This window comes from Sus scrofa, chromosome 1 (assembly GCF_054392235.1).
Source record: "Sus scrofa isolate SSC_HxYL_T2T_F1_AM1 chromosome 1, Sscrofa_HxYL_maternal_Yorkshire_Landrace_v2.0, whole genome shotgun sequence".
Classification (NCBI taxonomy): domain Eukaryota; kingdom Metazoa; phylum Chordata; class Mammalia; order Artiodactyla; family Suidae; genus Sus; species Sus scrofa.
The window spans coordinates 253,231,341-253,258,559 of NC_139383.1; the positions used below are offsets into that span (position 1 = coordinate 253,231,341).

Consider the following 27,219-nt stretch of genomic DNA (forward strand, 5'->3'; position numbering starts at 1 on the left):
AAAAAAAAAAAAAAAAAGCCAATAAAGTCAGTTATTGTTTGTTTGTTTGTTTGTTTTAATGGCACATGGATGTTCCTGGGCCGGGGAGCAAATCTCAGCCACAGCTGGGACCTATGATGCAGCTGGGCAACAACAGATACTTAACCCACTGCATCAGACTGAGATCAAACCCTTGCCTCCGCAGTGACCTGAGCCATTGCCGTCAGGTTCTTTACTCACTGTACCACAGTGGGAACTCCTAAAGCCATGTTATTTTAACCCACAATTGTTTGCTTTTTAAAATGTCAACTTTTCTCTGTTCTTTTAAAGCAATCAAAGCCCTATTATATATTTGACTTTCTTAAAATATGAGCTTTGAAGTCAAATCCAAGCTGCCACTTACTGATTGTATTTCCCTGCCTTTTCTGGCCTTCAGTTTACTTTCCTATAAATTGAGAATGTGCATAACTATTCTGCTGGCTTGATGGAAAAAATGAGTGAGACAATGAACATAAAATATAAAATATCTACCACAGCTTGACAGAGATCAATAAATATCATTTCTCATTCCCTCACCTTATAAAATAGATATCCCACCTATGCTGGGTCAAATCTCAGATAACTTAAGCAATTGAAGAGTGCTAAGAGCACAGCTTCATGGCCACAGATGAACTCGTCCTTGTAGCTGCTCAGCTCCTGTGGTATCAGGATGGACAGTCAGCAGGTACTTTAGATGCAGGTATCTTGGGCAGACTCTAATTAGCCTTCTCAGCTTGGTAGAGCTCCGGGTGAAATCCTGACGGACAGCCAGGAGCACTTCTCCCAGCGTGTGGGAGCCTCTCCAGAACCCCATTCAAACAGTGATGTACGACAAAAGTCAGGGCACAGTATGACCATGGCATCTGCTCTGTCAGATGCCTATGCTCGTCTCTTAGCTTTCCCCCTCACAGCAACCCAGGAATGCCCCGGGTTTCTGTGCTTATTGACTCAACTTCTATTGTCTTTTCACAAGGCTGCATTGCACAAAGATGCATTTGTTTTCCTATTTGTGATTTTCCACCAATTTTCTTTTTCTTTTCTTTTCTTTTTTTTCTTTTTGCCATTTCTTGGGCCGATTCCGCCGCATATGGAGGTTCCCAGGCTAGGGGTCTAATCAGAGCTGTAGCCACCGTCCTACGCCAGAGCCACAGCAACGCGGGATCTGAGCTGCGTCTGTGACCTACACCACAGCTCACAGCAACACCGGATCCTTAACCCACCGAGCAAGGCCAGGGATGGAACCCGCAACCTCATGGTTCCTAATCAGATTCGTTAACCACTGAGCCACGACGGGAACTCCTCCACCCATTTTCTTTACCATTATTTTCCAATACACTTTTAGGAAAGATTGATATGGTCCAAGCCCTCCCCAGGGAGACTATTGTGTAGCCTCCTCCTGCCATCCTCCTTTTTCCCATAGGCTGATTTCCTTCCTGCAGCCTGAGTTATCTTTAAGAAAGCCTCACCCTGCTTAAAGCACTCCAGTGGCTGCCCTTGAACTAGAAGAACATGTGAACACTCCACCCTGCCTTACAGGGCTCTGCCTGAGTGCCTTTAGCATTATCATTTGACGAGCTGGAGATGGACAGTGGCTGATTTCTTTTTTAACCCTGTACAATAATAAAATACAAAAGTGATTTTGTTCCCAGACTAAAGATGGTTTTATGAAGGAGCACATTTCTCTTGAAGAGTCTATTGTTACGCTAGACAAGCAGAAAGAAGCTCTAGGCTTAGAAAGAACATATACACATATTTCTTTGACATAAAATTACTTGTGAGGTCCTGTTAGGATAGCCTTATAGAAGATCAATGTTTAGAATATATCACCAAAGTGTGGGTTGTGACTGCAGTAAGATGTGTGTTTATGAAGCCAGAGGCAGAAGGCTTTTTAGATTGCCCAAAGAACAACCAAGAACAAAAAAACTGCTTTGTGCTTTAGCTGGTATGTAGTGAAGTGTGATCTTTTAACAGTGAAATATTCATTGAGCTCTCACTGTATAAAATGTAGGGAAATCGATCCTATGGGCAGTGGAAGGGAGTGTGTCTGGAAGATGGAACAGATATTTTCCTGAAGGCATTTATAATTAAGGAGAGAAACCATAGGTGCACTGTAAGCAGTTTGAGAACAACTATGAAGAAGGGACTCTAGAGATTTCAGGGCAAGTAGCACAGATTTAGTGTGTATGTGTTGAGGGGTGAAGTAGGTGGGAGGGATGGTTGGCTGCTGGGGAAAAATTCTCATGAGAGGCAAATTTTAATTTTGAGCAGGTACTTACATGATTCAGATTGCTGTCAATGATAGGGAGGTCATCTGAGAAGGTGGTAATGGCTTGAGCAGAAATCGTGAGAAAGAGCCTAGGGAGATTATGTATAGGAGAAAGTTCAGAAAGACAAGCTGGGGAGTGGGGCGGTTATGTTTGCAAAGAAAGTTGTACTTTCATAAACTACTGTCAGATATTTAGATAAGGATAAGCACTATGGAAACAAATTGAAATGTACAGGAACTATATTGGTACTCATAAACAAGAGGATTGCTTTGGGCTTTGAGTATTTTGCAATATAATTTCTGGGAAGGAGATTCTGAGTTGCCTTGCTGAAGTGTTCATTCCTCTGGCATCTGTTGAGTACTGCGTCCCAGGCATCAGGTTAGGTGCTCCGCCCTAAAATATCACATCAACACAAACCTGTTTTTGGAGCAAGGGATGGTGCAAAAGACAAGCAAGTACTTCTACTCCCTACCGTTGGTAGTAATGCATTCATCCTGAGCATAACATGGTGCCTGTGTGAATAAGGAAGAAAGATATTTTTAGAGAGCGTCCCTCCCCATTTGGAAATATGGGGACAACACCTGTTAAATCTGGCACAATATGATCATTGCTCCCAGCAGACATGCACATGAACAACTGACTCAGCGATGCGGGGCGATTTCAAAACCGACAACAATTTCTGAGCATAGGGTTTCAGCTCTGAGCGCCTGTGGTAACCCTATGCTAATTCCTTCAATATTTTTAGTAACTTGTAGTTGCAAGTACAAAACTGTTAATAGCAAGAGCATGAAGGACGGATTTTATAACCCCTGGAAACTAGTGCACTTCAGTTATTGAAGAATCAAGTAAAAAAATTTAAGAGAATATTCTTTCTCAGGCTACACTTAATTAGGCTGTAATATTTTCATCAAATGACTTGGAAGAAGTAAAACACATTTTTTTGGCCCATTGTAGTTAGCTCATTAATGAATGATCTTCATCATTTACTAGTATGAGCTGTTAATTTACAACCCAGATCACATTCTGCCCTCTCAGCATTCTTTTTATTGAACTTGATATCTTTTCCAAGAAAAATATCTAGGGAACATACTCACACATGGAAAGGAATACTTAGCGTGGGTGTTAGCTATTTTATTTTTCCTCAAATTCCTTAATTCAAGTAGAAAATTATAAAAAGCCCATATAAATAAAGATAATTACACCAGCAACTATGAGTGACACCGGTCTTCCCTTTCACCTTGAATGACATGTTCTGAATGATCATTCCTTCAGATTAGAGGAAGTGTTTGGTCTTGTGACAAAACTCATCCCTCTTGTTAACCTCAAACTAAGGCATGTGGCTGTTTGTAGCAATGTATCCTCATTTGACCTCTGTGATTTCCCAGGTTAGCATATCTACAACCTGTGTGGAATAGGCTCAGGTGTACGAGAAAGGATGGAAGATCCACGTGCAGCACATATTTCACTGGCTTTCATAGACCTCCTGGCTGGGTCTAATAGAAAACTGTATCTTTAAAATAGTGTTGGGTTAGTAGCATCTGACATACCCTTCCCCAACTTTGCATGAAAATGCCTATGAGGGAAGAAAGAAAATCCTAAAACTACATTATCCCACCTATGAAGATTAAAGAGAAAAAGCTTGTTAACAGAGGCTGGATTAAGAAATACCTCCCATGTTCCCTTCCTGGCACACCCATGTCTTACCTTATGAAACAGATCCAGGGAGTTCCTGTCATGGCACAGCGGAAACAAACCCGACTAGGAACCATGCGGTTTTGATCCCTGGCCTGGATCAGTGGGTTAAGGATCCCAGGTGGCCATGAGCTGTGGTGTAGGCCATAGACATGGCTTGGATCTGGCGTGGCTGTGGAGGTGGTGTAGGCTGGCAGCTGTAGGTCCGATTTGACCCCTAGCCTGGGAACCTCCATATGCCACGGGCGCAGCCCTAAAACAAAACAAAAAGAAAAAAACAACAACAAAAAGAAACAGATCCTATTTGGAAAAAAAAAAGAATATAGAAAAATACTATGATTCCTCCTACTTACCATCTCCCTTGTCTTAGGGACCTGGCGTTTGATCTTTTCTTCAGAATCGATGATTTTTAAGATGGCAAAAGTGTAAAATTCTACCTCCCTACCTTTTTATAGTCATTTACACAAAAGGTTACTAGAAAACAATAGAGTTGGAGGAAGGCAGTGGGTGTTAGCAGGGGCATGTAAAAAGAAATCCACACTTAACCATAGACCCACAAAGGGTTTGAATGAAGGGAAACTAAATTCTTGTATTTAGCACCTCCCCCACCCACCAAAAAAAAGAAGGAATAAAAAAAGAAAACCCACTGATCTGAGAGCTTTTCCCTCTGTCATTAAATGTCAGAAGGCAATGGAAGGACGTGTAGAGAGTTTTGAGGGAAAGAGGTTGTGACCAGGAAATCTGTCCCAAATAATAGCATCATCTTACATATGGTAGAGTCAATAGAAAAAAACAAAACAAAACTCATGTTATCAAGGACTCAGAAAATATTCTACTTAACTAATATTTGAAGGCAGATTCTAAACAACACATAGATGAAGAAAAAATAGGGAATTTTCAGTGATAAATAGAAAATACAAATGGTTGGCCAATGAGACTATAAAACCACAAAGAACAAGATTGAGCCCACTTTTCTTCTTTTTTTTTTTTTTGTCTTTTTTTGGTCTTTTTTTTTTTTTGGTCTTTTCAGGGCTGCACCCGTGGCATATGGAGGTTCCCAGGCTAGGAGTCTAATCAGACCTACAGTGGCCAGCCTATGCCAGAGCCACAGCAACGCCAGATCTGAGGCACATCTGCGAACTACACCACAGGTCATGGCAACACTGGATCCTTAACCCACTTAGCGAGACCAGGGATTTAGCCAGTAACCTCATGGTTCCTGTTGGATTCGTTTCCGCTGTGCCACGACGGGAACCCCGGGCCCACTTTGTTTTAACACCCACAGACTGATAAGAACATAGGCAAACCACTTTCACAGCAACTCCACTTAGACTTCCAAATAAGACCATTGATTATTCCATTAACTTCCTAAGTTATACATTCTGTCCAATTCCTGCCTGGAGCACACTTACTTCCATTCTGAAACTCTGTGAATAATAACCAGCATCTAAAACCCTGAAAGTTGCCCGGGTAGCCTCTTCCTGGTTTTTGGAGACCCTGTGACTTCCTCAAGGTGGCACTCTTTTGCTCAGCAAGTTTAATAAAACCCAGCTTTCTATGATCTATAGGCTTCCCCAGTGTCGTTGTGGGGATATGAAAAGCTTGGTAGTGAGTGCTGGAATATACTGAGCACAGAAAATCAGATTATAAAAGTGAATGCAAATGTCAAGAGTTTTCATGAAAACAAACATAATTAAGAAGTGTAACATGAAATAAAAAATGGAAAATTAGATGATTAGAGTAGTATAGTGGTTTTAAAAACTATGCTAAATATTTTTTTAAAATATGGTGCACTCTATATATGGTTATTCATTTTGATTTTTATAGCTAGAGAAATGTCAGTTTAAAATATTTTGAAATGTAAATGTAATTAATGGAATTATAAGAGTAGATATTCTAAAACACACATGAAAATCTAGTAAAGCCACATGCCGGTGATAATAGTGAATAAAAATGGGTAAAACTAGGAGTTCCTCTCGTGGTGCAGAGGAAGTGAATCTGGCTAGGAACCATGACGTTGTGGGTTTGATCCCTGGCCTTGCTCAATGGGCTAAGGACCCAGTGTTGCTGTAAGCGGTGGTGTAGTTCTCAGATGCAGCTTGGATCTGGCGATGCAATTGGACCCCCTAGCCTGGGAACCTCCATATGCTGTGGGAGTGGCTCTAGAAAAGGCAAAAAGACAAAAAAAAAAAAAAAAGGGTAAAAAAAGGGTAAAAGTAGCTATCAATAGGTGAATGTATAAGAAAGAATATATATATATATATATTCCATATATGTATATAGTGGAATACTATTCAGCCATAAAGAAGAATGAAAATTTTGCCATATGCAACAACATAGATGGACGGGGAGGGTATTATGATTAGTGAAATATGTCAGAGAGAGAAAGACAAAGACAGTATGTTATCACTTATATGTGGAATCTAAAAAATGAAACGAAGGAATGAACATAACAACAACAAAAATCAATTAGAAGACTAAGTCTTTAAGATTACATACTAAAACATAATCTAGTTTCTTGTCTTTTTTTTTGTTTCTTGTCTTTCTAAACTGACACACTCAACTTAAAAACTGGCTTACTAAATGTGAAAAAGAAAAATAGGCAAAAATACACTGTAGATAAAAATAGTTTGTAATCAGATAATTTAAGTATTTGATGAAAAAAGGTAATTTTATTGATAAAAATATTTTTATGGTAAAGTTTTAACCATCATAATATTTTATGTGCTAGCTAGAAATGATTAAAGCAACAGTGAAATTTGATTTTCCCCATTAGATTGACAAAGAATTAAAAGATGCTTAGAGCTTAGTGTTAATACCCAGTGATATGGCTATGAATAGATAGGAATTCTCAATATTTATGTGACAGTAGAACTTGGCATCAACTTTCTCAAAATTGTTTGGCAATAGCTATAAAAAGCCTGAAATCTATGTATGTTGACCCATAAATTCCACATCTAATGAGTTCCTTCAAAGTCAAGTAATTGGAGAACTTAGCAGAGATGAACATAAAGGATATATATAGCAAAGTTATATATGGTAGTGAAAAATGAGTAGTCATCTCTTTAACATAGGGGACTGGTTAAATGAAGCACAGAATGTTTGTATAATGAAATATAATGTTGTCATTTACAACAGTGGTATTGAATGCATGTCATTTTTTTGGGGGGGTTATTAATATTTTTATTGTTGTTTGCTTCATTCCTTTCTCTCTGCAACCGACACACAATATAGCATGTAATTTTAATTGGTTCCACCTCTTAAGTGTTTTTCACATTTCTATTATTTAGCAAAGAAGGATAGATGGACAGACGATAGATTGGTAAAGAGATAATCACTTATTATGAGTTATGAACCAGGTATTCTTCTAAGAGCTTTACAAACAAAACTCACGTAAACTTGCCTTTGCTGGACTGTAGTATCTAATTATCTTGCCCTCTTTTAGACTCTGGTAATTTTTTTTACTTAAACCTCTGTTACTGCCCAGCTGCTTTGGTCTCCTGCTTTTTTTTTTTTTTTTTTGTCTTTTTGCTATTTTTTGGGGCCACTCCCGTGGCATATGCAGGTTCCCAGGCTAGGGGTCCAATCGGAGCTGTAGCCACCAGCCTACGCCAGAGCCACAGCAACGCGGGATCCAAGCCGCGTCTGCAACCTACACCACAGCTCACGGCAACGCTGGATCGTTAACCCACTGTGCAGGAGCAGGGATCGAACCCGAAACCTCATGGTTCCTAGTCAGATTCGTTAACCGCTGCGCCACGACGGGAACTCCAGTTGAATGCATGTCTTGGACAAACAGCGGGCAATAGAACCAGGACTTAATTTCTTAGAAACTGCACCCAGATAAATGCAGGTTTTTTTTTTTTTTTTTTTTTGGAAAGAAGCACAATGTAATATTAAGTGAAAATGTTTCATGCAGTATAAAATAGGTAATCCAGTGGTGTGTGTGTACACATAGAAAAGAAGGGAAGGGTATACACTAAAAAGCAGGTTATCTCTGGATAGGGAGAGTAGGCTGGTTTTCATTTTCTTCTATAAGCTTTTTATATTACATGATTTTTTTAACATAATGAGAATATTTTACTTTAATAATCCATAAGACTACAAAATTATTTCAAGCTCTTTCTGAGTGTCATGAAAGGGAGATGTGAAAACACATGCAGACACACCAAATTCTTGAATAAGTTAGGTTGAGTGATATCAATTATTTTCCAAATATTGAGGAAAACTTTACAAAATAGTGATAACTTCAGGAGAGTGTTTTCCAATGAAATATTAAAATGTATTAAAAATCAGAACATAGAAAAAAAAGAATGCTAATAAGAGACATATCAATGGACTAGAAGGAAGAATCCTGAAACAGACTCATGTGATAAAGGTCACATTTAAAATCAGTGGGGAGGAGTTCCCACAGTGGCACAGCGGAAACAAATCTGACTAGGAACCATGAGGTTGCGGGTTTGATTGCTGGCCTCTCTTAGTGGGTTAAGGATTTGGCGTTGCCATGAGCTGTGGTGTGGGCCGGCAGCTGTAGCTGTAGTTCTGATTGGACCCCTAGCCTGGGAACCTCCATATGATGAGCGTGTGGCCCTAAAAAGCAAAAAACCAAAAAAAAAAAAAAAAAAAAAAAATCAATGGGGAAAGTGGGAAAAGAAGGAGTGTATCATAAATCATGTCAGACAGCCAGACTAAACAATTTGGGAGAAAGTTACCTCATACCACAATCAAAAGAAATTCCACCGAAATCAGCAATATAAATGCTTAAAAAGAACTGAAATAAGTAGGTTATAGAACAAGTAAATAAATGGAAAAGAACTGAGGTACATATATGAGACTATACCTTGTATCACCTGAAGGCATGAAGTCTAAGCATGACACCATAGGCAGAAACCATAAAATATAAGATGGACAGATTTGGTACATAAAGAGTAAATGTTCTCTATGTCAGAAACACCATAGATAAAAATAAAAGACAGATACATGACTGCTTTTATAGTCGGTGTTTTCTTTTTTACAGTAAGAATGCTACTTGGTGGTTTGTAAGAGGATCAAAGGTACATGTGTTGACCTAGAGGTAGAGCATGGAGGTTAAGAGGATTTTGGTGCCAGACAACCTCTGTTCCATTCCTGGATTACTTCTTATGTGACACTGGACAATTTAACCTAATGCCCCTGTGTCTCAGTTCTCTGATCTTTGTAATGAGGATAGGACCAATCCTAAAGTTGTAAGGATTAAATGTGTTACTGTATGCATGTCTTTTAGATAATGCTTATTCTATAGTTCTCTAAGACCTTCCTAGTTTCACATGATACAGTTCTGTGGAGGACTAGACAGTGAATGGGAGCTAGGAGCAAACTGCTCTTTTCCCAGTAGAGTATTTGACTTCAGAAGAGGGTAACAGATTCTAACAAACTGTGCTTTCAGCTCAAGGTATAGAAGCTTGTAGATCTGGACACTGGTCAAATACAGCCAAGCTGATAGGGCTGAAAGTACATCACTGATGCAGAAGATGAAACAGAACAAGAAACAGGATCTCCCTTTTATTATCTACATAAGCAAACCAGATGTATAAAATAGCATGAATTGTATGGAGATGGGAGGGAGTAGGTGAGGAGAAAAGTTCTCTGTTTGTTCTCACACATGGAAAGTAAATGCATTACTAATTTCCTCCAATTTTCTTCCTTACATGAAAGCTGAAGTTCTGGATATATCTGCAACAAATGATTCCTTTTCTCAACTTAGTCTTTTATTTCCTGTTTGACTCTGTGGCAACCTTGAAGACTGCTTCATTGTTTCTCCATGGTTGCCCACATGATACACACTTACCAGAGATGTGATGAAAATAGTAGATGAGCTGAGGAGAGGGCCAGTAATTGTAAATCTGCCTCATAGCCACATGATATTTGCACCAGGGACAAGAGAAGAGAAGTAGCAATTAACTGAAATACAGCTGTTTTGAAGTTGATTGGGAAGAAACATGACCAAAATACATACAGGGTTTGGAGGCTCCCACTTTTTTCTTTTAAAATTCTTGTATTCTTAGTACAAAAGCAACATATTATAATTGTAGAGAAAAAAGGGAATATAGACAAGAAAAATATTACCTATAATCTCAACTCCCAATTTTGTAGAGGATTAAAGAATGAATGTGTACAAAGAACAAACTGCTCTTTTAAGAGTAGAATGTTTTGATGTATATCCCTCTGATCTTTTACTTCATTTTTTTCCCCAAAACTGTAGTCAAATGATATTTGGTGTTTTATATTTTTCACTTAATATTATCACAAATATAAAACAATAGAATTGTTAAACATTTATGAACCGAATTTTTTTTTTAATTTTTTTTTAAATTTTTTTATTTTTTTGTGTTTTTTTTTTTTTTTATTTTCCCACTGTACAGCAAGGGGGTCAGGTTATCCTTAGATGTATACATTGCAGTTACAGTTTTTTCCCTCACCCTTTCTTCTGTTGCGACATGAGTATCTAGACATAGTTCTCAATGCTATTCAGCAGGATCTCCTTGTAAATCTATTCTAAGTTGTGTCTGATAAGCCCAAGCTCCCGATCCCTCCCACTCCCTCCCCCTCCCATCAGGCAACCACAAGTCTCTTCTCCAAGTCCATGATTTTCTTTTCTGAGGAGATGTTCATTTGTGCTGTATATTAGATTCCAGTTATAAGTGATATCATATGGTATTTGTCTTTGTCTTTCTGGCTCATTTCACTCAGGATGAGATTCTCTAGTTCCATCCATGTTGCTGCAAATGGCATTATGTCATCATTCTTTTTTATGGCTGAGTAGTATTCCATTGTGTATATATACCACTTCTTCCGAATCCAATCCTCCATCAATGGACATTTGGGTTGTTTCCATGTCCTGGCTATTGTGAATAGTTCTGCAATGAACATGCGGGTGCATGTGTCTCTTTTAAGTAGAGCTTTGTCCGGATAGATGCCCAAGAGTGGGATTGCAGGGTCATATGGAAGTTCTATGTATAGATTTCTAAGGTATCTCCAGACTGTTCTCCATAGTGGCTGTACCAGTTTACATTCCCACCAGCAGTGCAGGAGGGTTCCCTTTTCTCCACAGCCCCTCCAGCACTTGTTATTTGTGGATTTATTAATGATGGCCATTCTGACTGGTGTGAGGTGGTATCTCATGGTAGTTTTGATTTGCATTTCTCTTATAATCAGCGATGTTGAGCATTTTTTCATGTGTTTGTTGGCCATCTGTATATCTTCCTTGGAGAAATGTCTATTCAGGTCTTTTGCCCATTTTTCCATTGGTTGATTGGTTTTTTTGCTGTTGAGTTGTATAAGTTGCTTGTATATTTTAGAGATTAAGCCCTTGTCAGTTGCATCATTTGAAACTATTTTCTCCCATTCTGTAAGTTGTCTTTTTGTTTTCTTTTGGGTTTCCTTTGCTGTGCAAAGGCTTTTCAGTTTGATTAGGTCCCATGGGTTTATTTTTGCTCTAATTTCTATTGCTTTGGGAGACTGCCCTGAGAAAATATTCATGATGTTGATGTCAGAGAGTGTTTTGCCTATGTTTTCTTCTAGGAGTTTGATGGTGTCCTGTCGTATATTTAAGTCTTTCAGCCATTTGGAGTTTATTTTTGTGCATGGTGTGAGGGTGTGTTCTAGTTTCATTGCTTTGCATGCAGCTGTCCAGGTTTCCCAGCAATGCTTGCTGAATAGACTTTCCTTTTCCCATTTGATGTTCTTGCCTCCCTTGTCAAAGATTAATTGACCATAGGTGTCAGGGTTTATTTCCGGATTCTCTATTCTGTTCCATTGGTCTGTCTGTCTGTTTTGATACCAGTACCACACTGTTTTGATGACTGTGGCTTTGTAGTATTTCTTGAAGTCTGGGAGAGTTATGCCTCCTGCTTGGTTTTTGTTTCTCAGGATTGCTTTGGCGATTCTGGGTCATTTGTGGTTCCATATAAATGTTTGGATTGTTTGTTCTAGTTCTGTGAACAATGTCATGGGTAATTTGATAGGGATTGCATTGAATCTGTAGATTGCTTTGGGTAGGATGGCCATTTTCACAATATTGATTTTTCCAATCCAGGAACATGGAATATCTTTCCATTTCTTTACATCTTTGATTTCTTTGATTAAGGTTTTATAGTTCTCGGCATATAGGTCCTATACCTCTTTGGTCAGGTGTATTCCGAGGTATTTGATTTTGTGAGGTACAATTTTAAAAGGTATCATTTTTTTCTGTTCCTTTCCTAATGTTTCATTGCTGGTATACAGAAATGCAACTGACTTCTGAATGTTAATCTTATATCCTGCCACTTTGCTGAATTTATTAATCAGTTCAAGGAGTTTTGGGGTTGAGTCCTTAGGGTTTTCTAGGTATAGTATCATATCATCTGCATACAGTGACAGTTTGATCTCTTCTCTTCCTATATGGATGCCTTTGATTTCTTTTGTTTGTCTAATTGCTGTGGCTAGGACTTCCAAAACTATGTTGAAGAGCAGTGGTGAGAGTGGGCATCCCTGTCTTGTTCCAGATTTGAGTGAGAAGGCTTTCAGTTTTTCCCCATTGAGGATTATATTTGCTGTGGGTTTATCATAAATGGCTTTGATTATGTTCAGGAATGTTCCCTCTATACCCACTTTGGTGAGGATCTTGATCATGAATGGATGTTGAACTTTGTCAAATGCTTTTTCTGCGTCTATTGAGATGATCATATGATTTTTGACCTTTTTTTTTTGTTAATGTGGTGTATGATGCTGATTGATTTGCGTATGTTGAACCATCCTTGTGAACCTGGGATGAACCCAACCTGGTCATGGTGTATAATTTTTTTGATATGTTGTTGGATTCGGTTGGCTAAGATTTTGTTGAGAAGTTTTGCATCTATATTCATCAATGATATTGGGCGATAGTTTTCTTTTTTGGTGGTATCTCTGTCTAGTTTTGGAATGAGGGTGATGGTGGCCTCATAGAATGTCTTTGGGAGTATTCCTTCTTCTTCAACCTTTTGAAAGAGTTTAAGGAGGATGGGCACCAATTCCTCTTTATATGTTTGATAAAATTCACCTGTGAAGCCATCTGGTCCTGGACTTTTATTTGTAGGGAGTGATTTTATGACCTCTTCAATTTCATTTCTAGTGATCGGTCTGTATGAACCGAATTTTAATAGCCACATAAAACTCTTTTATAAAATCTGTTATAAATATCATCATTTACCTATTTCCTGATTTTGAACGTTCAGATTACCTCTGTCCTGTGGCTATTGTTGTACAGAAATCTTTGTACACATGAGTTATTTCCTTAGCATAAATTCTTAGAAATTTAATTGCTGCTTTAAGCTTTGTGTACATTTCTTTTTTTGTTTGTTTTTTTCGTCTTTTCAGGGCTGAACCCTTGGCATATGGAGGTTCCCAGGCTAGGGGTCTAACTGGAGCTGTAGCCACCGGCCTATGCCACAGTCACAGCAATGCCACATCCAAGCCGCGTCTGTGACCTACACCACAGCCCACGGCAATGCTGGATCCTTAACCCACTGAGCGAGGCCAGGGATCGAACTCGCAACCCCATGGTTCCTAGTTGGAATCATTTCCGCTACGCCACGTTGGGAATATTTCAAGGAACATGATACTTTGCCAAATTCCTCAGAAGAAAGGTACTCTCAGTTTATGATTTACATTTATACACCAACTTGTACAAGAATGCCTGATTCTTGGAGTTCCTGTAGTGATGCAGCAGAAACAAATCTGACTAGGAACCATGAGGTCGAGGGTTCAAACCCTGGTCTGGCTCCGTGGGTTAAAGATCCGGTGTTGCAGTGAGCTGTGATGTAGGTCGCAGACCTGGCTAGGATTTGGCATTGCTATGGATGTGGTGTAGACTGGCAGCCACAGCTCCAATTTAGACCCTTAGCCTGGGAAACTCTATATGCCACGAGTGTGGCCCTAAAAAGACAAAAAAAAAAAAAAAAAAAAAAAAAAGAGGCTGATTTTTTCTTATCTTTGACCACTATAGGTGTTGCAATTATTTTTTATCTTTCCATTCAGATTGGACTAACCTTGCCCTCACAAAGATTTAGCAGTGCTGGAAGGGCTGATTAAACATGTGGAAAAAGGGGGTGTCCCTGCTATGCAGCAGAAACGAATCTGACTAGCATCCAGGAGGACACTGTCCTTGCTCAGTGGGTTGGGGATTCAGTGTTACTATGAGATGTGGTGCAGTTCTCAGACTTGGCTTGGAGCTGGTGTTGCAATGACTATGGCGTAGTAGGCTGGCAGCTGCACCTCCGATTTGACCCCTAGCCTGGGAACTTCCATATGCCATGGGTGTAGCCCTAAAATAAATAATAAAAAAAAGACAAAAAAAAAGTATTAAGGACACAAAAAGAGGTTCAACATCATGAGTTATTAGGAAAATGCAAATTTAAATCACACTGAGAAGCTACCTCAAACTTACTAAAATAGCTAAAATTACAAAGACTACATACACCAAATGCTGATGAGGATGTGAGGCAACAGGAATTCTCATATTTTGCTTGTGGGTACAGAAAATGTATAATCATTCTAGAAGAGGTTTTGGCAATTTATTAAAAAGTTTCAATCTTTATCTACCCGGACATGTCATTCTACTCCTAGGTATTTCTCTGAGGAGAAATGAAAACATCTATCCAATTTATCCAAAAAAAGATGTGCTTGTGAATGTTCATGGAAGCTTTAATAAGATCTCCAAAGTGGAAACAACTCAAGTGTCCATCAATAGGAGAATGGATAAACAAACTCTTACTTATTCATACAATGAAATACAGCTTAGCACTGACATGGAAAAAAAAATCTCAGAAACATTGTATTTGAGTGAAAGAAAACAGACACAGAAGAGTTTCTATTTTATGAGTCCATTAATATGAAGTTCAGTGATGGACAAAACTAAAGAATGTGATAGAAATCAGAACAGTGATTGTCAGTGAGGTCTGCTAATTGGTGGCAAAAAGCCACGTGAAAACTCTTTGGAATGATGGAAATATCCTGCATCTCAATAGGTTTTTGTCTATATAGGTATACACATTCATCAAAGCTCGTAGAATTGTATGTTTAAGATCTGTGTTCTTCTCTGTATGTGAATTTTACCTCAATAAAAATGTTTCAGATATATTAAAGATTTCAAAGTAGTAATATGAAATAATGAAATTTAGGAGCATATTTTTATAACCTTGGGTGGGATGAACTTCTAAGCAAGACAAGAAACCCAGTTGCAATAAGAGATTGATATATTAAACTTCAAAAAGCTTAAAAATGTTTATGTTTAAACATAACATAGATGAAAACAAAAGAAAAAGAGATGAAAAGGAAATGAAGATTTCAACATCTGCAATGGGTAACATTCAACAACTCTAATAAACAATAACTTCCTATAAATGGGTAAGAATACGGTGCATGACCTAACAGAAAAAAATGGCAAAGTATATGCACAGAAAATTCACATCAAGACAAATGCAAATAGCCAGTAAATACATGAAAAGAGGCTCTGTGTCACTAGCATTCAGGAGCATAAAAATGAAACAATTAGTATGGTAAGTATGGGAACTTTTGGAAACAGCGTTGGTGAAAAGGGAAAATGGATAGTCAAACATTGCTAATTGGAATTTGAATTGCTGGAAGTTTTTGGGAAAGCTTCTGGCAATATCTGTCAATACATAAATACATCATATCCCTTGATCTTGTAATCCCTTTTGATAATCTCTGCTATAGAACAAAAGCACAAGTACTTAAGGATATATGATTAAGGATGTTTAATGTTGTTTGTAGTGGTAAATAAACAAGCTGGAAACAATCTGAATGAACATTGATAGGAGACTGGTGGAATAAATTATAATAATCTTTACTACAAACTGTTATACCAAAATTAAAAAGAGTGAATCAGATTTACATATATTGACCTAGAGGGATCCCAGTGACATATTATTATGTGAAAAAAGCAAGCTGGAGACTAATGTAGAACATATTATCTCATTTCATATTAAAAAATTGCAAATACAAATATGCACCTTACTGGAGTGTAAACATGCAATGCTTCTGTTTTCTTCAATAATTGTCACTTTCATATCTTTTTCCAATTTCCTCCCTGCTGAGTAACAGGGATGTTTAGTATTAATATTCAGCCCAATTCCGAAACTTTTCAGTTTTTAGAGTCTCAATTTTGGTTCTCAAGACTGAACCAAAGATATGTCTGAGCTGTCCATTTTACCCAATTTCAGCAATCTGATAAGATGCTCCTTCTCTTGCAGAAGAGCAAGAGTGCAGAATGGTTGACAGAAATTCCTCAAGAGGGAGGATGTGTTGGTGAAAGTTCCTACTTTATGAATACACACAGCATTTCAAGGGAAGAAAGGGATTGGCTCATACACATCCATTGTTGAGCAAAGATAGAATTACTAGACTGCTGCTAGTGATCATTCCACTTCTTTTTGTACTATATCAATTTTATTAACTCCTTGCCAAATTGAGATTATTTATTGTAGTAAAAGATAAATATCTTACTAGAAAACTAGTCCCTGTAGGAGCATAATAGAAAAAAGACTATTTGGTAGAAAGAATCCTCTAGTGAGGGAAGTTAATAAAATGTCCTCCTTTTTAAGCCTGGGGCACCTTTGTTCCCTGGGGGCTCCCAAAGAATCAGAATTGATCTTTTTTTTTTTTTTTTTTGGTCTTTTTAGGGCCGCACTTGTGGCATATGGAGATTACCAGGCTAGGGTCCGACTGGAGCTGGAGCTTCCGGCTACACCATAGCCACAGCCACATCAGATCTGAGCCACATCTTTGACCTACACCACAGCTCACAGCAACGCCAGATCCTTAATCCACTGAGTGAGGCCAGGGATCAAACCTACATCCTTGTGGATGCTAGTCAGATTCGTTTCCACTGAGCCACAATGGGAACTCCAGAATTGATCTTATTATCATAAATTGATAGGTCTTAGAGTGTTTGGACTATTTTCAAGTGAGTTAGGTCTGATATTTAGATGCAGAGAGTCAATCACATATTCCTACTTCTTTTCTATCTGATCTCTTTTCCTCTGGTTCACGTGAGTGTCCCTCTTCCTTCCCCCACTTTATGTAGCAACTGTCATCACCCACTTGACCTGTGTATTCTCATACCAATGCTGGGATATATTTGCTGACTTTTGGGTCTCTTCTGTTCTTCTTTAGTCCAAGGGTGACGTCTCCTTCATCCTAGGTCTTTGCTTTTATTCCGTTTGTTCATGGTTCATTTCCTCTCCTCCTCCTCATGTGGCTCAACATCACTCTTCAAAGTAGCTGAGAGCTTGGCACAGTAGCCGAAGTCTCCACCTGATACTGTTCCTGGCCTTAATTCTGACTTCTGATGGTGGTCCACAAAGCTGGCAAGCTACATGGTGCTGAGGATTTGCTGCACATAAAATCATGTACAGAAAATGAGCACTGGCTTTCACTCTTGGCCTGATCCTCGTGACACAATACCCACTGTTGCTGCCCAAGAGAAAAATATTGAAATGTATATAAAAAGTCATGATTCATAAAATGCAAATCATAAGGAAAAGATATTTAGAGCTGGAAGGGACAGAAGCCAAATCCTCTTGTTTTACAGTTAAGGAAGGATAAGCTCAAGTGACTTACCAAGGTCACACAGCTGCTGACCAGAACCAGGAGGCATGTCTTGGTACTTGGTGAGTTTTTCACTTGTGAAAGGGAAAACAGGAAAAGTATAGGAAAGCAAACCCTGATAATCCATGGGTTTTCCTGCTCACTTAAAAATACCTCCCCAAAAAGCCTGAAAGTTTAAAATTGTACTTAGTCACTGTCTGTTCCACCAATTTGAGGGCCATAAGAAGGAATCCTAAGTAAAATGCTTAGGTCTTTTGTGTGTTAAGGTACTCTCGATCTTTCACAGATATTGTAAATTATCTCATTAACTTTTTTTGCTTCTTAATACCTTTCCATTTTCATTTAGGAAATAGTTGGTAATTTTGTCATGTGCAGGAAGGGGTTGAATTTTGGGATCATCTGTGGAACTTTAAAAAATTATCGATGTGCCCAGGCCCCACCCTTAGAGACTGCGATTTGATTGGCCTGGAGGGAGGCTCAGGAATGAGTATTTTAATTTAATTTAACTTTTATTTATTTATTTATTTTGTCTTTTTGCCTTTTCTAGGGCCGCTCCCATGGCATATGGAGATTCCCAGGCTAGGGGTCGAATTGGAGCCGCAGCCACTGGCCTACGCCAGAGCCACAGCAACGTGGGATCCCAGCCGTGCTGCCACCTACACCACAGCTCACGGCAATGCCGGATCCCTAACCCACTGAGCAAGGGCATGGATCGAACACACAACCTCATGGTTCCTACTCGGATTCGCTAACCACTTAGCCATGACAGGAACTCCTAATTTAATTTAGTCTTTAATTTAAAAAAATTGAAGTTAGTTGATTCACAATGTTGTGTTAGTTTCTGGTTGTTCAGGCATATATATTCTACATATATGCACACATACTTTATATTCTTTTTCTTAGGTTTATTACAGGATATTGAATACCATTCTCTGTGCTATACTGTAGGACTTTGTTGTTTATCTATTTTATATATAGTAGTTTGTTATTCCCAAACTCCTAATTTAGCCCTCCCCCATCCCCTTCCCCTTTGGTAATCATAAGTTTGTTTTCTATGTCTGTGAGTATGTTTCTGTTTCATAAATAAGTTCATTTGTGTCATATTTTAGATTTGACATATATAAGTGATATATGATATTTGTCTTCCTCTTTCTGACTTATTTAGTATGATAACCTCTAGGTGCATCCGTGTTACTACAAATGGCAATATTTCATTCTTTTTTATGGCTGAGCAATATTCCATTATATATATGTGTTTATATATATGAAGCTAAGGTTCAAAAAACCACTAGTCTTACCCAGGATGGGCAAACTATGTGGCCTATTTTTTTTTTTTTTTTAATGGCCACACCTGTGGCATATAGAAGTTCCCAGGCCACAGACTGAATCCAAACCACAGCTCTGATTTGAGCCATAGCTTTGGCAACCCATTGTGCTGGGCCAGGGATAGAACCTGAGCCTCTACAGTGACCTGAGCTGCTGCAGTCAGATTCTTAATCCAGTGTATGTGGCCTGTTTTTGTATATAAAGTTTTATAGGAACATGGCCACGCTCATTCCTTTATATATAATATGTGACACAGTTCAGTGACCCACAAAGTAGTATGACCCACAAAACCTGAAATATTTACTATCTGGCTTTTAAAAGAAAATGTTTGCTGACCCCTGAACTATGCTTTTCAAACTTTAATGTGCAGATGACTCACCTGGGGATCTTGCTATATTGCAAACTCTAATTCAGGGGGCCTGGGATGGGGCCTGAGATTCTGCTTTCTGCTTCCTTGTGCTCCTCAAGTTGGACAATACTTTGCAGAGCAAGTGTCTAGAGCAATGCTACCCTGTAGAAATACAGTGTGAGCCACAAACATGAGCTGTGAGTATAATTTAAAACTTTTTAATTGCCACATTAAATTTTTTAAAAAGTGAATTTTAACATTTTATATGACCCAGTGTACCCAAAAATATTATCCTTGAAACATCTACTCAATGTGCAGAATATTAATGAACTATTTTACATTTTGGTATTAAGTCTGAAGTTCAAGTGCTCGGTTGCTATGTATGACTTGTGGCTACCAAAGTAGGTAGTGAAAGTGTACAGCTTAACTGGTGGTTGGAGTGGTGGAGGATTTTAGATTTAGTTAAGAGGGTAATAGAGAGATGAGCCTAAGGAGAAAGATACCAAATACGACTTAACTCCCTTCAGAATTTTGCCCATGACCGAGTGTATTAACCTCTTGTGCCCTGGAATGCACAGGGATTCTACAGTGTCCTTATATTATAGGTGAGTAATGTGTTTAATAGACTGAACTGGTACACTGTTATTTATAATAGTATTGTAGAAAAATGTGATATAAATTTGAATCCTCAGACGCTTCTGTTAAGAAAGAGGATGTATTCCAACAATGTCATTTTCATGATCTTTAAGTATTTGAATCCCTTTATAGTTGAGTTGGGAAGGGTTGAGTGAATAGCTGAGTGAAAAAAGAATAGTTTCCATGAAATGGGGAGAAGTTCTAGGGCTGGAGCAAGGGGAGTTTTAGTTTTGAGTTACCAGTCCATGGAGACACCATGGCAGAACATGAGCATCCTAAACACAGTTTAGAAAACTAAGTCAAAAGATCAAGGGCCAAGAGGCCAGGCTGGTGAGTTAGCTGGGCTAGAAAGAGAAAGTGGGAGGGGAGATGGAGAATGAAAATTGGGTTGGCATAAAGCAGAGTTGGAAAGAGAATAGCCAGAGGCAGGATGAGGTGCTGACAGATTGGAGGGAAGTTTAAGTTTATTATAATAATCTACTCTGATTATCCTGCTACTCTTTCACTTTGTGTACAGAGAGTATATTGAAGAGTACCAGATATAATAATAAGATGGAGGGAGTTCCCACTGTGGCGCAATGGGATCGGCAGTGTCTTGGGAGTGATGGGCCGCCGCTTCAATCCCCAGCTAGCACAGTGGGTTAAGAATCTGGTATTGCTACAGCTGCAGCTTAGGTTGCAACTACAGCTCAGATCTGATCCCTTGCTCTTGACTGGGAACTCCATATGCTGTGGGGTGGCCAGAAAAAAAAAAAGATGGAGGAATGGGAGTCTGTTCCAAAACTTGGATGCCTTGCTTGCTCTGTCTTGATCTTCCATTTGTCATAGAAGTGAAGTCAAGCTTTTAAGCAAAAATATGGTTGGTTTAAAGAGCCTGGTTACATAACTTTAGTCAGGGATGAGGCTGGTTGGCAAGAGGAGAATTTGGGCAGGGTGAGAATATATACTACTGAGGGGGAATCAGAAGGTATATTAGTTTCTTAATGCTGCTGGAACAAATCACTGCCAATTGAGTGGCTTAAAACAATACCCATTTACGATCTTGTGGTTCTGGAGGTCAGAGTCTGACCTTTTTCCAGCAGCCAGATGCCAGCTGCATTCCTCTAACTTCAAAGCATGTCAACCACCGTTCTGTCCTCACAACTTTTGACTCTGCTCCTCTTGCCTCTGGCTGATAAGGGCCCTTGTGATTACATTGAGCCCACACATATCATCTAGGATAATCTCCTCGAGATGTTTAATTGAATCACAGTTGTAAATTCCTTAACCACATGAGGCAGCATAGTCACAGGTTTGGGGAATTAAGAGGTGGACATCTTTGGGAGCTGGTAGTCAGGCTGCAACAGGAGGGCAGTACTGAATCCGTTTCAGTTATCAGTCCTTTGGTCAGTGTTAGGAACCTGTGTCTGGGTCTCAAGGAGAGAGTGTACAACAGGTAGCTTAAATTCAGAAGCCTACAGGAGTCAGGCAGGTAATGAAAACATGAGACGCAGAGGTAAGACACTAGGGAGTGGTGAGGACTATGCATAAACCGGAGGTTGTGCTTCTGTCTAAAGGGGAACAAGACTACCTCAGCTCCAGCCAACTCAGTTACTGGGTGGGTGTACAGGTACAGTATTACCAGATTTGATATTTCAAGAGAAGCCTGAAAACAAGGATATTATACACTGTGTGCTGGTGTTTAACAACAAAATGTGTATGTATGCGTGTGTGTATGTATGTACACGTACATATTATAAATATACATTTATGATATATACATTAAACTGATATAAAGTATATAGTAATACACAACTTACAAATATTCATAAAGTTTAACATGTTCTGTGTGACTTGCTTTTTTTTTTTTTTTTTTTTTTACCAAATCCACCTTCAGTTTTTATAATTTTATCATCAACAATAGGGTCAAAAATAAGACTATGAATAAAAGCTTGATTAGAGTGTAATTCTGACATACATCTCTGTTTCAGCTTTGTCTGAATTGATATGATGAATGAAAATATCAACTAATACTGCTAAGTACAGTTGTTCATCAGTGATGTGAATGGCTTCTGAATTGGATAATAGTTTTCAAATACTAGAAGAACATTTCCTCAATACTTGGGTGCTTTTCACAATGTAAAGCCTACAGGCACAACACACTTAAAGTTTTATCTGCATGATTAACATTTTCCCCTTTACATTTTTTTTTTTTTTGTCTTTTTGCCATTTCTTGGGCCGCTCCCATGGCATATGGAGGTTCCCAGGCTAGGGGTCTAATCGGAGCTGTAGCTACCAGCCTACGCCAGAGCCACAGCAACGTGGGGTCTGAGCCGAGTCTGCAACCTACACCACAGCTCATGGCAACGCCAGATCGTTAACCCACTGAGCAAGGGCAGGGATCGAACCAGCAACCCCATGGTTCTTAGTCAGATTCTTTAACCACTGCGCCACGACGGGAACTCCATCCCCTTTACATTCTTATGTCTAGGCAATCAACAAACATGTTGAGTTGAAATATTTGCCTATTTCTACTGCATTCATAATCTCATTGTGGCTTATTCCAAGCCACCATCGGATATTACAGAATGTAGAGCTGGGGAGAGGTGAGCATTCTGTTAGATGACATTTCCACCCTGCAGATGTAATAGACGCAAATAACTTCAATGGCATAGATTATAGTAAATTATAATAATGTAATTAAGGAGTGATGACCCTTGAGTCTACATTACCTTTAGAATTTTTTATTTTTTAAATACTTTATTGAGATAAAAATCCACATACCATAAAATTCACCCTTCCTATTTTTTGAACTGTATTTATATTTTATTTATTTCACCCTTCATCTAGTTTGTGTCCATTTAAGTTGAATGAATTTTTGTACATTTTCTGAACTGTACAACCATCACCACAAATTATTGCCTTTTAAAAAAGTTTTTTTGCAGTATAGTTAATTTACAAGGTTGTAATAATTTCTGCTGTACAACAGTGACCCAGTCATACATATACACATATCCATTCTCTTTCAGATTCTTTTCCCACATATATTATCACAGAATATTAGGTAGAGTTCCCTGTGCTAGACAGCAGGTCCCTGTTGGCCACTCATTCCATATACCTCAATGTGCTTATGCCAATACCAAACCCCTAGTCTATTCCTCCCCCTTCCACCTGTCCCCTTTGGTAGCCTTAAGTCTTTCAAAGTCTGTGAGTCTATTACTGCCTTTGCTTCTTAACAGAATTTATTTAGGTGTATGTTTATATAATTTAATAATAGCTGTTCACAAAATTGTTGAAAATTTAACATTCAGCTCTCACAAGTAGGTCTTTGGCATGCCACAGATTTTCTGTGAAATCTCCTAATTTAAAAATGTTGACTCAAAACAAAAAGTATGGTGTGTTTAAAGAAACACACCTGTAACCTAGGTTGGCTGATGGGCTGCCATTTTGTGGTCTCTGTAACAGGGGCAGTAAGACCAGGTGTTATGTGGGAGTTGCTAGGAGCAACACACCACTTCCCAGGCTTTCTTCTCAGGTGGCACCAGCAGGCGTGTGGGATTCTCTGCCTCCATGATGCAGGACTGGGGGTATTTGGGGTTGTTGCTGTGCCAGGGCCACTGTGGTGGCATTCACTGGCAGCCCCTTGAGTGATGGGAGGTGCAGGGGCTGTGGTGAAGGGTCTTCAGTTAGCCTTTTACTGTGAGAGAGACCCTGCGGGGAGACAGAGCAGGAGAGGAGGAAAAACGGAAACTGTCTATGGAGGCAGAGACCCTTATGAGACAGTCCAATCAGAAATCTTAAAACTGTGGGGAAGTATCTAGAAGCCCTGAAATCTTTGGTGAAGGTGTGTTAAAAATCACATTAGGGAGTTCCCATTGTGGCGCAGTGGTTAACGAATCCGACTAGGAACCCTGAGGTTGCAGGTTCAGTCCCTGGCCTCGCTCAGTGGGTTAAGGATCCGGTGTTGCCGTGAGCTGTGGTGTAGGTCGCAGACGTGGCTCGGATTCCGCGTTGCTGTGGCTCTGGCGTAGGCCGGCGGCTACAGCTCTGATTAGACCCCTAGCCTGGAAACCTCCATATGCTGCGGGAGCGGCCCAAAGGAAATAGCAAAAAGACAAAAAAAAAAAAAAAAGACCAAAAAAAAAAAAAAAATCACATTAGATCTAGATGGGACCTTATATTGGGAGGCTGTATATTCAGTAATAAACTGGGACACTTTTGAGAGTGAAAGAGAATGTTATGAATAAAATAGCCAGGAACAACAGGTGTAAGTGGGGACTGTGCTGGACAAACTGGCTCAGTGTTCACTCTGCTTATTAAAGTAGTTCTTGGAGAGGATGCGCTATAGACTGTGAGGAAAATTTCCAAAATAATGACGCAATTGGGAAGGCGGGGAGAATGAGGTGTAGAGAGCAGTTCTTTTCCAGAATTTGGTGACAGGAAGAATATACAGTTTACAACAGCTCTCCGGGTGTGTCTTGTCCCCTCTATCCCACGCTGAGGGTGGCAGAGGTATGAGGGTCACAAGGTGGCAGAAGTTCTGGAACCCAGAGCTTCACACTGGGCTTGGCACAAAGAAGTTGATGATAGGGCACTTAATGACCGACGGAACTCACGTATCTTGTTTTCCAGGTCTCTCAATTTCCGGAACAAAGCGGATTCCAGGTGCGCTTGCGCAGACTCCAGCGTGGGAGGGGGTGCTCTCAGGGTCCTCAACGCAATTCCATCCTCGGTTGGTGACCTTGCCTGCCAGTGGATCTCGCTTCCCTGTGACTCACCTGTGTTAAGTTCCTGAGAGGGACACAACCCCACCCACACACCACCAGGCAGCCTCTGTTAGAAATTGCTTTGCGCACAGAGACTCAGCACAAATCTGTTCTTAAGCTTGTCCTAGTAGCCCCCGGAGTGCGAGGTGCTGCGGAGACTGCGTTAGAGAGGGTGGTGGAAGCAAAGGTCTGGCGGTGGAAGCCAGGGTTCGGCAAACAATACCTTCCAGCCTCGGCCTAGGGGCCCACGTGATGCCAGGGCAGCCTGTGATCCAGGCGCCATATTTTAGGTCTAGTCTGTCAGTAAATAATATGAAACAGATGTTGCTGAATATTTTATGATTTACTGGCCCCAGGGGTCCCTAAATGTTTTATCATTTCTGGGTAAAGCTAGCAAGCATCCAGGGCTGTGTGCTCTTCGCGGCAGGTTCAGTATCCTTTTAACACTTTAGATAAGAGACTTTCCCCTCTTCCCACAATCACACTTTTGAAAGACAATAGCCATAAAGGTTAAAGCTTGGGTTCTGTGTGAACATGGCAGATGCAGGGAAATAACATCCAACTGGAGGGGTGGAGACTAATTTCAGGATTATTATAATGATAAGGTAGCTTGATTTTTGCACAAAATCTTGAAAACAGATTGATGACTCTTGGTTTTTTGGGTTGAAGCCTTTTGAAATTGACCTATGGAGCAGAACTGCTTTCTTTTCTATAGGGAGGCACAGTTTTTTTCTTTCTTTTTTTTTTTCTGCTTTTCAGGGCTCCCTTTTTTTTTTATAATGATTTTTATTTTTTCCATTATAGCTGGTTTACAGTGTTCTGTCAATTTTCTACTGTATAGCATGGTGACCCGGTTATACATACATGTATAGATTCATCACAAGTGATTAGACATAGTTCCTAGTGCTATACAGTAGGATCTCACAGTTGTTTCTTTATAAGGGTCAAATTCATCTCAAGATTAGGTCAGCTGGGTATAAGGAGACTCTCCGAATCTCCCCGGCCCTCTGTTCTTAACCCATATCAGCACGATCTTAAACAGCAGAGGGCGCCCTGCTGACAGCAATCTGAGGGATCTCCCCAGAGTGAGGACCAGGTGAGCTGAGGTTGTGTGTGCCTGTGTTTACTTTTAGTTTACCTTTTCACATTCCTTCAGTGAACTAAAATGGAATCCCGTCTCACAGGTCAAAGTAGGGAGTGTGGGAATGTGGGAGGGAGACAAAATTTAATTAGAGTGGGAAGGAATGGCAGTACAGTGTAGGGTGATGGTGAAGCTCATGCACTTAGGAGACTTGAACTTGGATTTAGCTTCTGGCTTTGCTTCTTACTAGCTGTGTCCTTGAGCAGTTATGTTTTTTCTCTGCTGTTTCCTTATTAATTAAATGGTGATAAATATTAACTTTTTTTTTTTTTTTTGGTCTTTTTAGGGCTGGACCGTGGCATATGGAAGTTCTCAGGCTAGGGGTGGAATTGGAGCTGTAGCTTCCAGGCCTACACCACAGCCACAGAAATGCCAGATTCCAGCCACATCTGTGATCTACACCACAACTCACAGCAACGCTGAATCCTTAACCCATTGAGCAAGGCAGGGATCGCATCTGTGTTCTCATGGATACTAGTTGGCTTCATTACCACTGAGCCACAACAGGAACTCCCAAATATTGGCTTATTTGTAATAAGTCTTTGGCATAATGCAAACGTACTCAAATATTTGCTTTAAAAAGAAGAAAGTAAGCAAACAGACATTCTCAGGTTCAGGCTAGGGGAAGAGAAAGGCAGAAAATGAGTAGGGAGCCTGCTCACCTATCATGATGGAATAACTTATTTTGAAACATATTGTACAGACTAAGATATATATATATGTATATAACTGATTGATTAAAAACAGTCTTTTATAAGGTGTAGGTCCGTGTTACTTATCATTTCATGTTGGCTTTCCATTTATTTGGGAGTTGTTGGTTTTCTTTCACATATAAATGATTTGATAGTGTGAAATTCTAAAATAGAAATTTGAAATTATTCTCTAAAATAATCCTATGCTTTTCCAGGGAGAAACTTGATATGCCCAAGTATGAACCCAACTTAAAGAGGAAGAATGATATGAACTGGAGGTGCTTTCGGAAACTTGTTGCAGATCTGAGGTCTGAAGATGCAGAGAAATGGCTTTTACCACGTTTCACTTTGAAAGGTAGGAAACTTCTTTGACACAGTTGGTAGAATTTCAGAGGCAGAGTCCTTAAGCTTCTTATACTTAAAAAAAAAATAACTTACCTGTCCCTCCTCCCCCCACCCAATTAAATAATGTCTTAACAGTGGGGCTAGGTTAGGAGCACTTTTACAAGCTTCTCAGGTGATTCTGTGCACAGCATTGTGAACTCTTGATCTAGACCAGCTCATTTTACTGATGGGAAAAGTACTTTCTGCTGGTGGGGAAGGTACATGTTCATCTTCCATGTGGCCTCCAAAATATGCTAAAAAAAGAAATTGGAGTTAAAAACCTTCACTGAGTCCCCCCACCCCCTTTCTGACATTTCCCTTCAGTTTTTAGGACCAAGCTCAGGGT

General features: G+C 39.5%; 1 protein-coding gene across 1 annotated transcript in view; it reads left to right on the top strand.

Moving 5' to 3' along the window:
• LOC106509220 (uncharacterized) overlaps nt 1-27,219 on the top strand; it is a 424,782-nt gene that overhangs the window by 22,768 nt on the left and 374,795 nt on the right. Inside the window, exon 2 of the mRNA XM_084991349.1 lies at nt 26,705-26,844. Coding sequence (XP_084847475.1) covers nt 26,705-26,844 — 140 coding nt within the window. The remainder of the gene's footprint in view (nt 1-26,704; nt 26,845-27,219) is intronic.